Source organism: Larus michahellis, chromosome 4 (assembly GCF_964199755.1).
Source record: "Larus michahellis chromosome 4, bLarMic1.1, whole genome shotgun sequence".
NCBI classification, from domain to species: Eukaryota; Metazoa; Chordata; class Aves; order Charadriiformes; family Laridae; genus Larus; species Larus michahellis.
Window position 1 is genome coordinate 14,571,681 of NC_133899.1, and position 17,228 is coordinate 14,588,908.

The 17,228-nt window shown below is 40.8% G+C and overlaps 1 protein-coding gene across 1 annotated transcript in view; it reads left to right on the forward strand.

The window, feature by feature from the left end:
* The window catches only part of GPT2 (glutamic--pyruvic transaminase 2), a 27,567-nt gene continuing 10,339 nt past the window's right edge, over positions 1 to 17,228 (forward strand). Inside the window, exons 1-4 of the mRNA XM_074583046.1 lie at positions 1 to 790; positions 11,280 to 11,369; positions 12,848 to 12,956; positions 16,625 to 16,758. Coding sequence (XP_074439147.1) covers positions 449 to 790; positions 11,280 to 11,369; positions 12,848 to 12,956; positions 16,625 to 16,758 — 675 coding nt within the window. The 5' untranslated portion in view covers positions 1 to 448. The remainder of the gene's footprint in view (positions 791 to 11,279; positions 11,370 to 12,847; positions 12,957 to 16,624; positions 16,759 to 17,228) is intronic.

The window sequence follows — 17,228 nt, forward strand, 5'->3', positions numbered from 1 at the left end:
AGGGCTGCAGGAACTACAAAACCCGCCAGGCAGCGCGCCCGGCAGTCTCGCTGCTGCAATCCCCACCTTCGCACGCCCGGGGCCGGGCAGGGGCGGCGGCGGCGGTGGGCGCCGGCTGAGGAAGGATGGTTTTACCCGGGACTCTTCCGGAGCACTAGCGCTTTCTGTTGGGGAGAAGGGTCTGCAACCCTATTCTGATGCAATCGTGGGATCTATGGCTCCTCTGGTGGCATCGCGACGCTGCAAGATCAGTTGTATCCGTTGCAATTAAGTTTGCAGGATCTGGACATGGGAGGATCGAGCGTGTAACTGTGCCAGCTCCTCGGCGTTTCTTCTCACCGCATCTCTCGCTCGTGTGCGCCTGACGAGCTCCCAGTTCCGATTACAGAATACACCGATCCCCAGCACTAGTATCCTTACTCTAGCTTTGTGAACTACCGGAGGGACCATGCATCGATTTGTCTCGGTTGCCAAGCAAACTGCGGCAAGCCTGGGCTGCCAAGGGCCGGGGGGCTGCCGAGGCGGAAGGAGAGACATGGCTTTGCGCTGCGCCGCTTGGCTGGCGGCGGGGCGGCAGCCGCGGTGTCCCCGGCTCCCGCCGCCGGCGCGGGAGGGGACGGTGCGCCGGAGCAGCGCTGCCAAGGCCTCCGCGGTGAAGATCACCGAGAAGGCTAGCAGGGAGAAGATCCTGACGCTGGAGTCCATGAACCCGCAAGTGAAGGCAGTGGAATATGCAGTGCGGGGCCCCATCGTCCTTAAAGCTGGCGAGATCGAGAAGGAGCTGCGGAAGGTGAGGCAGGGGCGCCGGGGGATGCAGGGCAGCGCCGGGGGATGCAGGGCAGCGCCGGGCAGGGCAGGGCAGGGCAGGGCGGGCTCCCCGCCGCCCCGGTCCGCTCCGCTCCCCGGCGTTGCCCGCCGCCGCCGCCCGCACTGGCCCTGCCCCCGGGGCACTCCTCCGCCGCCGCCGCTCCTGATTGGGGCGTCGGGGGGCTCGGCAGGGCCGCGGCCGGCGGTGGGGCCGACGTGGCAAGCGGTGGGGCCGGCGGGGACGCTGACACCCCGCGGGGCTGAGACGCCACCCTGCCGAAGCCTCGGGAAAGCGGGCGGCCGGGGGAGGCGGTGCTGCCGGTGCCGTGCTTCGCACCGAGTTAAAAGCTCGTAGAACACGAGCATCTTTCCCCCACTCCCTCCTCCTCCATCCCTGCCGCTGCCCGAAGCCGTGGCCGGACGCGCTCTCCCCGCCCCGGGCCGCCCCCGGCCCCGCTCCGCTGCGGGACACCCCCTCTCTCGCCCCCCCTCCCACGAGAGGCGGGAGAGGCACAAAACAAAGAAACCCGCCCTCCGGCTACTGTTTATCTCGTGTCACTGCTTGCGTAAGGCAAATACAGTATACCCCCATAAAGCAGCGTTTACATTTCTTCAGCCACTTTGACCCTTTGCTGCAATCCCGTGTCCTTTGTGTTATACAAGAGGGTGACTGACCGGCTTTCATCATACTGATAGCGTTTAGAACGGTGATGAGGATGTCGGAGATGCTGCCTCCGCCGGGGCAGGGAAACCGTCGGTGTCCTAAGAGGGGAGAGGGACCAGCCCTCCCCGGTCACCACTCCCCAGGCCCACCCAACACTCCTCTGCCTCCGGCCGTTCCAGAGCCGGGCAGACTAACGCCCTCCCAGACGACCACTGACACTGCTTCTCTTTTTTTAATGGCGCAAGTTGAGGTACTTAAGGACAACAAGCCCTCAGAGCATAAACGCCTGGTAACGCTGCCCAAAGTTTTGGGTGGTTAGTGCTTTTAGGGCACTAAACCCTGACACAAGATACTCATGAGGGTCTGGCCCAAAATGTAACAAATAGAGCATCCAAATCAGTCAGTGCTTACATTTTGATCTTCTTATTTTTCTCTTATTCCTTATCTTAATATTAAGACTTACCATTGAAAAAAACCAAACCCGTTGCAATTCAGGTGTGGCTTTTTGCTTGTACTGTTCACATCACATCCTCCCCTGTCAGCATGAGGACTCGCTTGTTTTTGAGTAAAGCATCTAGCATAGTTACTTTTCTCTGATTTCAAATATTATTCCCTGCCTTCACTGCTTTAGAAAGTCTTGCCAATATGTTATTACAGTTACTGCAAGGCCAATTTGATTAGTATATGTAAAGCAGTTTGAACAAAACCAGTGCCATAGCAATGCTAGCAAGAAGAGATTGTTTTAATGCTTTAGTCTTCATGTTACTTGCTTCCCCTTGCTTTAGAAGGTAAAGCATGTTTTCAGCTCACTGTATATTATATACATCAATTACTTATGTCTAGCTCAATAATTATTAAAGACAGCTTCTTTTTTAGATTTATACTTTAAAACTTCAGAGTGGTGATGAGGACTTCATTTCAGAACATTTGCTTTGATTTCTGCCTTAAAGTTTGTTTATAAAGGTGTCATTGACTTTATGCAACTAGGTGCTCTAGTGGGTGCATTTTCCAGAGTATAAAATCTTCCAGTATTCTCACTGAGTATGTTTTCAAGTTAACGTCACAGGTCAGGAGATATTACTTGGCAAAACAAATATAATATGATCTTCACTACTCCTCCCAACTCTCCTGCTTACTTCGATTTCCAGCTCAGTCACAGGCAGACAGAATAATCCACATTTTAAAAAAGCAAGAGCAAGACATTGCCAATCACTTTATTAAAAGATTGTTATGGCAGTTTTGTGTCCGCTTACACAGCATTTTCCATTTAAAAGTTTTTTTTCATGAACTAGTCTCATGGAATATTATCAATGGCTACCAGCATTCATGTGACTATGCTCTTAACATGACTAAAGCAAACAAAAACCTCCCTTGGCAGGGAAGGAGGACAGTATTACTGCAAAAGTTGAGACAATGTGTCTGCAGAGAACACTAATCAACTTAAGGAAGCAGCTGAAAGACTTTATTTTCTTCCACACTGCTCAAGTTATTAATTCCTCTTTGCTTTTCTGATAAAAAATACTGTTATTCCTCCTATTGTTTAATCAAACTCTGGTACATTATACAGCCTTGAGTAGGTTCCTTATAATTGAAATATAGATTTTCTAAGTGTCTAATTTTTGGTCTAAAATTGATTTCCGTGTGATCACAGGTCAATAGCACTTCTTTGTTTACTTTTAATTAAAAACGGACAGCTACTTTTTTCGTCCATCTCAACCTTAGCTCACAGAGTTAGTTCAACCACCGCCAGCAGAATTAACACTGCCTGATAAAGAAAAGAGGCTGAAGCGGTTGTCAGAGAATGGTGATGCCCCACAGCATCTCTAGGTCCATGATTACCCTTCACTGACAGCAAAAGGGTTGCCCCATAGCAACTCTGCTACACACGATGGGGAAGGAGCTTTGCACAGGCATGAACATGCACACGGACTCCACAGTCTGACATGGAACCACTGACTGGCTGGTGGGAGCAAGAGCAGGCAGAGGTGAAGCAATGATATACCCACTAGTAAATCTGCGTTTGTCCTGTTCTGCCCAGATGCCTTTGGGTCATTTGTTTCTAAACTAAAAGCATCTTAAATGCAGATATTGTCTAATTAGTCTAAACAGAGGCTTTCCCTGTTTAAACTTGGTTCAATTCAGTTAGACTCCATACTTGTGTAACTTATACAGCTTGTCATGTAGACTGCAAAACGGCTACTCGAACCTGTTTGCACAGTGTAAGCTTTCATCTGCTCTGAGTTTTGTTCTGCTGTTTCACATTCTGAATAGCAGTTCCTGTGTTATTCTATCTGGCACTTGCTTCTTTTGTATATTAACTGCAAATGATTGCAACAGGAGCACAGTGCACACAGAAATAAGGACTAAAGTGTTACTTGAGAAGTCTCTGACTAGGCAATAGAAGGGATAGTTCTTTAAAAAAGTAAATAAAAATGAGTCATTAATTTCAACTAATGTGCTCAGGATTAAGCCAATGTATGCGAAAAGCAAGAATACTCTATTAAAGCAGAATAAGATTGATTGCTCAGGAGTACAGATGGGTCACGCTGTACTTGGACTTAGTAAGTTTTGTTGACCTGTGACCTGTATTCATCCAGGTGGAAAATCAAGTGTTTGATCTACATCATGTCTTTCCAGCTGGAAATCTTCATGCAAAATCACTTACTTACTTGAATCACTTCTCTGAATATTTTATTTTTGTTTTATAATTTTGAAATGGCATCATGCTTCAAAAGCAAAAACCTGATTTCTCTTCCCCTTTGCTAATGGTAATGATGAGCTGATTCTGGCTTACTAAGGTGATACAGGGAGAAAGAACTGCTTTCAGCCATTTTCCTTGGTGTTTCTGGAAACTTTTTACAGCAAGCTAGAGCACAGGCATAGTTTAATAAATTATTACATTCTCAATAGAATTCAAACAAATAAGATCTTTTTCTATCCCCTTTTTTTTAGACTTGCTAACAGATGGCCACCGTATCAAGTGTTGACTTTAATTACATTTCAGACTAGAATTTTTAGCCTGAACATGAATTCAATGCAAGAATAATGTAATCTCTGGACAGGGCCCTTCCCTTTACTTAATCAGTATTAACAAGCTAGTTTTATTTTACAAAGGCAGCACACATACCTGATTAGTTGCTTTGCATTCATGCCAATTTTAACTGACCTTGTTATGGAAAGTCCCTTCAAACCTGTTACTCTGACATCTCTCTCCACTTACGCTCTCCTTTTTTCCCCATTTCCTGCTTAGGAACATTTATATAATGTCAAGTTCTATGCCAGGTAAAGTTGGCTTACACATACTTGCAAAGCACTTGCATATTAAACAGCATTTTAGGATCCACAAGTCAGCGCATGTAAGATTGGAAACTGCCTGGCGTAGTGTAAGTCACACGATGTTTGGTCCCTGTTCAAAACTCCCAAGCTACTAAAACAGAACTGTAGGGCAGAAAGGGGTAGAGGGATGGTATGCAGAGATACGTTGGTAGCATGTAGAAAGTTCCTTCAGGTCAGCGTAGGTGGTCAGCATATCCCACCACTGGGTCTGGAATTACATGCCTTCAATGGCAATACGCAGTCTCTACACATTGAAGCCCTTTTTTTCTGAAGAGCCACTGACTTACTTTTACAGTAAAAGGGTTGTACGCTCATCTCCTGTGCCCACGTTTTTAATTTGCATAACTATTGCAAATAGGTTCCTGTTGCATGTTTATTCTTCAAGTCACTGGTTCACTCCCTACATTTCTGTTTAGATAATAAAACTACACAGATCCCTTTTACTTATGTAGCTATAACCTCAGGCAGCTTCTGCTAAAGTATTTTGGTTAAAAGACTGTAGAGCTTTTATTTATTATTTTTTTTACTAATTCTCCAGGCTTTTAAATTGAATAGAAAGAATTCTCATTTAGAATCCAGACTTAACTGTAAATGTGAGTTGACTGTGTCCCTGGCAGTTGTGGAAAGATAAAACACAGTTTAGACAATGACATGCAGAAATATAATTTGACATGCCAAGAAAAAGATACAAGATTGACTGGTACACCCAGTAATGAAAGATGTTAAGCTTAAATTGCCATCCTATAATTTTCTGCTTTGAATACGTGACTGTGTGCACACTAAGAAACTATCTTCCAGGCAAGAGCATTTGACCTCATTAAGACAGAACTGCTGTTCCTCAGTTGCCTGTACATGTTGCGTACAGAAGCGAATCTGTAGTAAAAGCCATGTGTTTTAACAGGGCAAAAACTACTGCAGATGAAGACGAAAGAAAATCAGTTTTAAGAGTACGATCACCAAAATCATATGTTCAGAAGCACACAGTCCACAAGATTCAGTTATTTGATCTTTTCTGGTTGAACACAGTAGCAAAATCTATTCCAAAACAGCCCTTTTCCAACAGGTCTTCAAGTTGAGAGGTTTTTAATGTTTAATCTCCTTCTAAGGAATGTTATTTTAATTCTGTCATTTACAGAGAAAACGTAGGCCTTTATTCATATAGGCAAAATTTCTGAAAGCAAATGCACTTTGAACAATGTATAAGGCAAAAGTAACTTAAGGACAACTCCTGTTCTGTAATCCGTGAATCACAGCTGCCAATTAATGGTCAGCCCCATGGATTTTCTCATCTAATATTAGGGGCATGCAAGTCATCACTGCCATTTCAAGTCAAAATCCAGAATTTGCCTTCTCCTTCCTTCCAACAACAGTTCATGTCAGCTTGAATTACACATGCGTAACACAAACCCAAAGCCTTACTCTGTGGTAAGCAGGTCAGGTTTATTTTTCTGCTGTGAGCTGTTTTAATAAAAAGATTGGAATGCTAATTCAGGCCTTCAAGTCCTTGTTAGTTAAGGGCCTCTGGATGGTGCTTTCTTGGCCCTTTGAGGGAGGGGAAAGAAAAAGCAAGCAAGCAACTTGGCTACTACAGCATAGATCTCCACTATGTTGAAATGCTTGGTTTTGCCAGCTGTCTTATTATACAGCTTGTTTGTGCAAGTCACAGCAAAAACAGACGCAACTTGTGCTAAGGAAATAGCACAATGTTTCATAGTGTGATGTTACTGCCTGATAACCATCAAGAGGAGGCACAAAGCAATGGCAATGAACATGAAACAATGAGGAGCAGCCAAGAGTGGGCAAACTCTGATTCAGAAATAGCTGAAATACCACGTTGCTCTTCTGGGATTAAAAGCACCTCACATTTTCATGGCCTCTTCAAAGGAACCCTTTTCAATTCTCTCCTATCGCTATTACCAAATCCAAATCACACAAACCTCTCCACAGACTGAGGGTTTTCCTCTGAAATTTGCTGAAGACTTTAGCAAAGACAGCTTTTGGTCAGTCTGCACCCTTCTTTACTCTTCCCAGGCACAGAGTTATTTTGCAATTTGCCAGCATTCGTAGATGGCACCATCATAATGGGAACCTCCAGACACACTAAAACTCCTAAGAGACAAACCAGCTCCTGGCAGTGCATTGCCTTCATGTTAGTTCTTTGTGATTGTGTATGTTCTGGCATCATATTGTTTCTTTGATCAAATAATTCTCCCAACACTTCTTGCATGGTGGCTCTCTCCTTGAGAGACAGCTCATCATTTCATACTGCAGTCCTTACCTGCTGGGTTTCTTGAGGCCATGGGGATGTCTAGGAGAAGAGGAACCTTCTCCAAACCTGGCTAACTACATAAAGATTTGTATTGACTCTGCACCAATGAATTCTGGTCACATACAAAAGTCCCTTCTCCCAACTTTGTGTGACTTAGAACACTGATACAGTTGTTAGAATAATCCTGTCTGACCTGTTTCAGGTTTCAGAGGCTTTTCATCTGGTCTCTTAAAAGACTGCATATCCTCTGAGAAGAGAGTGACAGAAGTAACTGCTAAAGGAGATAATTTCCAAAGAGCTTATTCCAAATCTGGGAAGATTCCTTTATTCCATTAAAATCCTTTCATTACCAAGAAGACAGCAATTGGAAAAAAATGAACACATTTTTATATTTTCTGCTTTACATCAGAATTTGAAAGTGCAAGATGGCTATTTCAGCTTTAAAAATGGCTACTGCAATTAGTCCCTTTGCTAACAATTTCAAAAGAATGGCAGAAGATTGGCTTTGTTCCCAAGAAGAAGATGAATCATGTTGTTAGGACAGCGTGAGGTGCCACCAAAGGCAGAATGCTGTGGCAGTGGTTGTATTGTAGGGCTGGGGCTTGGTTTTCCTCCTTGATGTGGTTCATACCCGCTTCAGCACACAATTATCAGTCTGGTACTTACTGCTCCCGAGTTTGTTATTAGAGCTCCTGTTCTGCAAGCTTTACTTTTCCAAATCTCTGCCTGCTGGCAGAGGCCAGTTACAATCCAGTCAGACTGCCTCTGGAACACACCTTGAAACCCTGCCTCTACTGAGAGAGAGAATACGAGAGTGAGAGCAAGGGGCAGAGAGAATGAGAGACAGGGAGAAAGATATAGAGAGAATATGAGAAAGAGAGAATAGGCGTGGAGCTCTCTATCACTAGAAGAAAGCAAAACAATTCAAATGGCCTAGTTTCTGTCCCCCCCTGTATGTTCCTTGGCTTACCAGGGACTTAAATTGTCTCAGCACAGTCATGTTGCTGACATGGTCAAAGACTGCTTAGCCTTCTGCAGTGAAATAAATCTTGCCCTAACAAACTATGTCCTGTTGCAGCACTTTTCCTTGTGTTCTACAACCTGATGTTGCCAATATCACATTTACACTTCCTCCTTTCATACAGATCTTTTAATAGACCTTCCAAAAAGTATTTTACATTAATCTTCCCTGGGAAGGGCCATCACCGTCAGAGTAACCTTGACACAAGTAAGCGGTGACTAATGCCACTCTGTCTTAAGGATTTAAATAGAATTCCACCTGGAGCTCATCTGTAGAGTCATAGGCATTGTCTAGACTTCCCTTGATGCCAGCTTCTGATATTCTTGCTTTGAAACTTTGACTCATTAGTATTCACACTTGTTCTTGCCTGCTACTGTTTCATGTTCATTCTTTCTTAAGTGGTAAGATGGGACCTTTTGTTCTGGAGGAATCAAACTAAATCTGAACAACTTCTGATATTCCTTCTACCTATAGAAAGGCTGGAAATCAAGTAATAGAAAAAGAGGAGAAAAAAACTAAGTAGTCATAACAATTTTCTTCTAGGTTTCACTAGGAGGGGATATAGTGAATCTTGTGAAGACAGTGCTAAACAATTGCAGACATTAACTCATTGTCAGGGAAGGCAAAGGCCCCAGCATCTCTCTTTTGAAAGACAAAAAGGGCAACAGCTCTTGTAGCTGAGACCAAGAAATACAAATTAGTCAAGAGGACCACAGGCCTTTTAGCAGATATGGGGAACAGCGTGTACAACACAGAAAACCTAATTGTTCCATCTCTACAGGGATTTTACAGTAAGGTAACCGTCATGTATGTTTTGCTACTTTCTCCAGGTCAATCATCGTAGTAGCAAAGGTAGTGTGGGATTTATTGGAATAGGTGATGATTATACACTTGCAGTTAGTTGATACCCAAAGGCTGTGATGGCATAAAAACTTGAGTTTGGCAGTAGCAGAGATCTGGATGGTATCAATGCTAATAAACTATGATATTATTTACAATAAAACTGACACAGACACCAAAAAGATCTGTTGTTACCTTTGTTGTAAAGGCCGTACCACTACAGAAACTCCAAAGGTACATTATGAAATGCAGGGTACCTTTCAGCTTTTCACTAACCAAAGCAGCAGCTATTTTTTATTGCAGATCACAATAGTATTTGTGTGCAAAAGCCATCTAATTTGTCTAATATAAATGTATTTATGTTTTTAGGGGGTTTGTTTGTTGTGTTTTTAATCTGGTAAACCAGGGTATTTCTGTTTCATCTTATTACTGAGAACTGCTATGTTTTTTTAGACTGCCTAACTTAAGGCATCCTTTATTCTTTAACAGATTTGTATTACTGTGCAAATCTAGTGAGACTGATTCAGTCTGCTGTAAGAAGGACCAAATGCAATCAAAATCTGGGGGAATTTTTCTTAATTTCATGCAAACTGAATCTGTTCTCCTTCTACATGTATCTTTCTTTTCCTGCTTATTTGTAAATCAGAATGAAACCATGTTGTGTTATCAGTGGATGCGGGATAGTTTGAAAAGAACCTATTTCTAGCTGTTTGCACTTCTCATAAATTGCTAAACTTCAGCCTCAGATACCTGTAATCTTTATCTGGCGTCCCTATTCCTAAATCTTTATTTAACGTTGAAATACAACTCTTATTTAGACAATCAGGCAGATCAGGAAACATTAAAGCAAATAACTTGATGGAGTCAGTATGTCACTTTCAATTATTCTAAGTGAATTATTTTTCAATTCCTGCTAAATTTAAGGCCACATAAAATTGACCCTTTTGAGTCAGGATCACGTAAGTCCAATTCCCATGTTTTAATGCCATTTCTAACTACGTATTTAATTTCAAAAAGAAAAACCTAAATGCTATCAGTTATATGATGGACTGGATCTGTTGTGGGGATTTGAATCACACTATCACATAACCTCTCAGCCACATTATGCAGCTGTAAACCTCTAAATCTTGGCATGCCTCGGAATTTGTATCCCTGGAGACTACTGATATTTTGGTCATTGTTATCTTTGCATATCTGGGTTCTGGTCTGTTATTGAAGTCCACACATAATCCATGTCAGAAAGGCAAAAATTAGTTACGGATTTCCAGCCATATATTCTATATCCAAAGCCAACAGCTTGCTGTAAATACATGGGCCAGGAAAAGGCTTTGTGAGTTCAGTCCACAGCCAGAGGAGGTTGTTGTATGTAATTTTGCACAGAAAACTAATCGGTCTAATTTTGCAATTCATTAGTCCACATGAAAATTCCGTCACCATTAGAAGGCCTTCCTACTATCTCTCATACTTAAATATACATTAGAAAAGATATAAATTTGTTCTTGGCTACCTTGTTTATTCTTCGTGTAATGCTGATCTTTACTTTCAGTTAATCTTTTTTATTTAAATCCATGGCGTTTTTTTCCTACCAGTCAGTTCCTTGCCTTTTTTCCCATATTTTATTTTGCTTTTTAAAGCACTGTGATTGCTAATCAACATTCATCAACTGTTTTCCCCCTGTTCTCATGATGTATTCAGTTCCTTACAGGAAAAATGGCTGTCTGTTCAGATTTCAGAGATTAGGAAGCTTTTAAATATTCATGGTGATTATTTAGCACTTCTGCTGTTTATCACATAGAGCCTCACTATGATATACTTTGTAAAACATCTGTATATGGAAAAGTGGGGTCACGACACAAGTAATATTCAATCTAAATAGAAAATAAATAAGCAAGCAGTATCTTTACTCTTTTTATTCTAAAAAGTACTATAGGTCTTAAGGTTTCTTTTGTTGGTGGATTTCTCAAATTGTCCTCAAATCTTTTTAGCTTCTTGAGTATTCCATCCCTCCCTTAGGTGTATCAAACAAGTTGCTCTAATATTGACAATTCAAAATGCCTCTTTTTCATCCCTTCTACTTCAGTGTGTAGTTTCTTACTTGTAGCTATCACAAAAAAATCACCAGCCTATCATTTAAAAATGTGTCACAGTCAGCATAATTTCTATAAAGCATTTAAGATTTACTGGCAGTATTGTACAAGAAATGCATTAATATTTACATTAAACACTGTGTCTGCTCTGAGATCAAGCACTATTTAGTTAGCCATACGACAGATACCAAAAAAGAGGAATTCCTTATCATCTACTTCAGCCCTAACAATACATTATAAACTATCTATTTTTAGGGAATCAAAAAACCTTTCACTGAAGTAATTAAAGCCAACATTGGAGATGCACATGCAATGGGACAGAGGCCAATCACCTTCCTCCGTCAGGTAAGAATGTTATTCTTGATTTTTTATTAGATTACCAAGAATCCCTTAAAATCTGTCTGATGTGTGTATTAGTATAAATTATTCCCTAGATGCACTTGGATTTAAAATAGTTCTGTTGTAAAGAATTACAAATTTTGATTTCTGAGACAAAGTCCTATACCTTGCTTGCTGAGTGTCCTCTTTCAACAGTAATTTTTCTTACTTTCAGATCATTCCCCATCTCCTGCCACTTCTCCTATGTTATTAGTCAGCACATTCATTATCAATAATGCACTTCAAAAAAGAAAGTGGTTGTCCTCAAAATAAAAAGCAAATGCCTCTCTTCATCTGACAGTATATTTTAAGATTTGTATGCAGTGGGGTACAGCTAGTTGTACCATTGCTGACTTTGCACATTATACCTCTGGGCAAGCTAATCGGTAGGTTAACTTTTAGGAAAGACTACAACAGAATCCACATTTGTATATTATTCCTGAAATACAAGCAAGGTTTAAAACTACTACTACGCTATTTACTGAGCATCCCGTACACACATGTAAAATCATCAGTCTACAATAATGTAAATTCAGAGAGTTCCAGGACAAACTGAAGCCGTATCAAACTGGGCGTCCACGTGATGAGATTATCAAATTGAGCTATACAGCAAACTGTCAGCAAACTAGGAAGACCAGAGATTCTTACAAATCATTCAGATCCAATGTTATTAAAGAAAATACTGGGTAAATGGGAAATCCTTTCTCCCCATGACTGTGTGCACACATCGATTAATTCTTTAGTCATTGTCCCACAAGACGACAACAGCCTATCCCTATTACACCATGTATGCATAAAAATGAGAGAGAGACTGGAAAAAATTAAGCTGATCTCAAGCAAGACCTCTAGATTGTGTGTGTCTTACATTCCTTCATAAACTTAATTCTGCTAGGTCATGTTTCTACTTTTACTATGTTCCATATCACCACTTCTTTTTTAATCAAATAATTCCCACAAATTCACATTAGTAATAACTATAAGTTATTTTTGGGAAGGATTATTAGAACATGTATCTGGGACCTCAAAATTTGATCATATTTCTCAATTCTGTTCCATATTTAAGCTCTCGATTTCTTGTCAATAAAGTGGGCTAGTAATACACAGAGTGGAGGATAGAGCTGTTTAGAGATAACATATGAATAATTAACTGTGTTTTACTGTGTTTGCACTATGCATAGCTCACTTGGACTCCAATCTTCTGTCTGTAACACAAATAGTTAATAATTCTATAACTGTTTTTATCAGCAGAACTTGGAACCTGGTAAGATTTCCTCACTTCTGTAAGCATTACCCTTAGAAAAACAACTGCAAACCCTTCATCAATAACCTTTGTTTTAAATTAGCTAGTATTTGTGATCTTCATTTCTAAGCAAAGTTAACAGTGATATTTCCAACTTAAAATAACCATTGAGAAGTGGTCAATTTACATTTTCTTGGCACTCTAGGTAGTGGCACTGTGTACATACCCAAACCTGCTGGACAGCCCAAGTTTTCCAGAAGATGCCAAAAAGCGAGCCAGGCGGATCTTGCAGGGTTGTGGAGGGAACAGCTTAGGTAAGCGCCTGATTCAGTTGCTCCTGTTGGTATTAGAATCAACAAAGGTAGTTTCAGTATCTGCAGTGCTGAAATTTCTTAATCGTGTTTTATATGATTACAAGTCAAATGGGAGATGGCCTAGGGCAAAATGACAGGGGGAGAGTTCATGGTGTGGCCTACTGAGCAGCAGTGACTAATACTGCAAATTTTTGATGAGACTTGTCACAGAAGAGGAAGATGAGGATTATACAGTTATGGAGCCTTCACCGCAATAACATTGAGGCATAACCCCAAACAGAATGCTGAACTTTTTTTGTAAGAAAAGTAGGAGGCAGAGATTACTAGTGAAGCTTTGTTACTGTTCTTATGACATCTGTTAATCCTGGGCTCTGACTGTTTACAAACTGGGCTGTTTACAATTTTATCATCTCTAGATGTTTCTCTGCCAAGGAGTCTACTGTCCCTATAACGATGGTATCAATAAACAACGTATGTCCATCTCAGCTGATCCAGTTCACAGTCCTGTATCTTAATCTTGAACCATCAGTTTAAGTATGTTTGTGAGGATATGAACTAGTGTATCAGAAACTCAGGTACCAAGGCGATAAACGCTCTGCAAAGGGAAGGCTACACAGCTGAAAGGTCATAGGTTTTACTTAGCCGAGATAGTTTTAACTGAAGATATCAAAGCCTTATTTCTACAAGGTAAAATAACCCTTGAAAGAATTAAAGAACTCTGTTCTTCAACCACTGTTCCTGCAAGAGTATACGTATAATATACACATAAATAAGTACAAACTTTGCATATTCAGTAGAGAGAAAATGGAAGAGACAAATTCATTATCATCTAGCAACTGTACTGCCTACTAGTACCTGGGAAATGCCACTAGAATTTCCACTCTGCAGATAGTATTACAGCTGCTGGGTAGGGCAAAGAACCTGGCACACTTAATTACCTTCTTTCAGGCAGGCTAACAGTGACATTGCGGAGTATCTATTAGAGTAATTGGCATATTTCTTAATCTTTTTGATTGCAGTACCTATTTCCACTGGCATATATTGAGAGTAGGTGCTGTGAAACTTCATAAAATAAACAAAACCTAAACAGTGGTTACGTTAGCAGTATTTCAGCCTTGGAATAATCCTAACAACACAGCCTAATACAGAATGTATTTTATCTTCACCTTTTTTGTATTGGTTTTGTTTCTGTATGTAGAACACTACATGAATCCCATTCCTGGCTTACTTTGGAACAGTTAATCCACATAGTAGTAGTTTTCATGTAAGAGTTACTGGGGACACACTTGAATTTTGCCTCAATCTTTCTTTGCAGTGATTTTCAAATTCAGGGACATGGTAAGAGTTCTCATAATGCTGAGTCTTGGCCTCATGCTGGAATGAAATTAAAGGAATTCAGCCTTGCGTGATATTTCAGAAATATGTTGACTCTGTACGAAATCCTCTTTTCGTCAGAAGATCACATATTTCAAGTAATTTTCGTTAGCTCAGTAGATGCTGAGGAAATAGGCCTGGAACAGTTGCAATATTCAAATAAGATGATCAATCTGAAGACACCCTTTTCATTTCAGTGGATAAACTGAAGTTCTGTAAGTGACTGGAGTCTAAATGATTTTTTCCTGATATGATATGTACCAAGAACAACTGTCCCTCTAAATTCCTGAAAACTAAAACCCCTGTAGACCTTAGCGATCTGCTGTATTGGTTTACACTGTCTCTCCACCCTCCCTGTCTCCATTATCATCTATCAGCCCCTTCTCTTGGCCTCAGTTGCTCATCAGCCTTTCTCTGGCAGTCCACAAACAGGCAGTGTGAGGCAAGTGGATGTGCAGCTGGGTGGAAGTTACTCCCATCACTTTGTTGGTAGTCTGACAACTTACTGCCGTTCTCTTCATGGCCGAGAAGGAGAAACTGGCTTTCTTGGGAAAAAGCAAAGGTCAAAACCTGATCCCTCAAGGTAGCTTCAAGGGCTGTGTTGTGTTATGATAAAACCTTATTTTCAAAAAAATTGTCAATCCAGCACAGAAGTGGCTTCACTACATATGGTCAAGCTATTTGAAGCATTGTACTCTCATCTATACCAGCCTATTTAAATGTATTAATTGCAAAGTTAATATGAATGTCTTGACCTCTGGATATGAACTAGTATAACCGCACTTCCAATGAATGTTCATTTGGAAAACCTTACTTATAGTATTGAGTCTTGCTACTCCCAGACCATGCATGAAGGCTCAGATATATCCTCAACTTCTGTTGTGTTCAAATACTCTGGGATTCCTTTGACATCACTTCCTTTGCCTGTGGGATAACTGTCATATCTTCCCAGGCAGCTGAGAAATTTACCCCTCTCCTATATATAAAAATATCTAATATATGCACATGCAGCTTTTTGGGTTGGGTTTGTTTATTTGCATCCCACAGTGCAAACAGGTGAGTTCTAGTCAAAGCTATCAATTGAGTACAATTAAGTGTAGAAGACATGAAAATTGAATTCATGTCTTCTGTATATCCTCACTGAGTCATGGGACTCAGCCCTCAATGGAGCACAAGACAGAATGACAGCTTAGGTTTTTTCTCCTACTGTGGTCCCACTGTCCTCCTCCCTGTGGTCAAAGACCCATGTATAGACCCAATATAACTTTTAGTCCTGTAAAAGTAAACATTTAGGACATCAGGGAACTTTGTGCCCTGAATTACCATTTTGTTCCATGCAATTGTACAGTACTTGCCAAGGTTCTTTGTCTTTATAAATTATTCTTTCAGAGAAGTATTATCAGGGAGAATACTAGTATATAACTGAGTGATAAAAGTTAAGTCAGGCACAATTATTCCGCTCCACCCAACAAGCAAAGAAGATTCTGCAGCTTCATGACAATGTTCTAAATTAGATATATGCTTGTCACTTCACTGTCCATCAGTCTTAGGCTTCGTAGCTTGAATCCATTCCTCACCTTGGCTTAAGCTTATTTTCACTCTTTATTTGTTGCACATGCTCAGCAATAATACACATAGGCATCTAACATCTTATTTTATTTATTAATTGTGCTTTGTAAACTGCACGAGGCTTATAGATTGGGGGGATCCTAGATGTTTCTGCTACAATAACTGAAAACGGTTGTGGGAGATGTTGTGGAGGGAGAGAGAAGCAGTTTAGCATTTTTTGGGTTTCAGACTGTGGGAGAAAATGGTATTACATTATTTTCATATTGCAGATAGAAATCTTATTTTCTGTCACGGATTTAAAGAAGTTATTTTCCTTTCTATTGCACATGCTACCTCTGTTCTTTGTTCCCGTTACTTAAATGGGTGTTGGCTGATATTGTAAAGAGGTTTTTCAACATAAAGAAAGCAACTGGGAAATAGTCAAAATGGGACTGCTGTCTCAGTTTGCAAAGTAGGCTTTAAATCCTACTTTTCACCAATCCAGTATATTATTTTTGTATTTTAGTGATACTTACTGTATTTGTCTAATTCCAAATGACTTTTTTTTTGCTTTATGAAAAAACCAACTCCGTTTCCTACTCCTTGAAAAAAACCAACCCAATCCTGGGGATCCAAAGCCCTCATATATACAAGCTTCTTCGTACAATACTCAGGAGTTCTGATAGCAAACAGAAAATCTGATGTTCATCGTACTCAATTCTCATCTCATTCTCTGTTTTTCACAGGATCTTACAGTGCCAGTCAAGGTATAAATTGCATCCGTGAAGATGTTGCTTCATATATTGAAAGAAGAGATGGAGGGGTTCCTGCAGATCCAGATAACATATATCTTACCACTGGGGCAAGTGATGGTATTGCTGTAAGTGTTAAAATTAAACCTGTCCCTTCTTGATATAAACTACAATTTATCAGTTACCTTTGGAAATACAGATCTTTGTTGAACATCTGGACTCACAAACTCCTGTGAGTTTGATCTGGTACTGAAGTGACATTAAGTGGATATCCAATAAACCCAACTGAGTGGATGTAAGATGCCATCCAAGAAACAGGCACATGAAGATGAAGTCTCTTAATATAGGTTAACTTGTACCTTTTGTAAAGGTAGTATAAACTACATGGGTGCCTAAATATAAATTTAGGAGATTCAGACCATTCAGACTGTGGTGTCCTCAGTGGTTCAGATACATAAGCACTGAAGATCAGAGGGTGTGAATCAATGGCAGAGAGAAGAGGGAATGACCTCGGAGGTGAGAAGTCTCAGCAGCTCTTCTTCCTAGTAAACTCTCTGCTAGTGTAGCTTAATGCCAGTGAAAATCCCAAAGATCTATT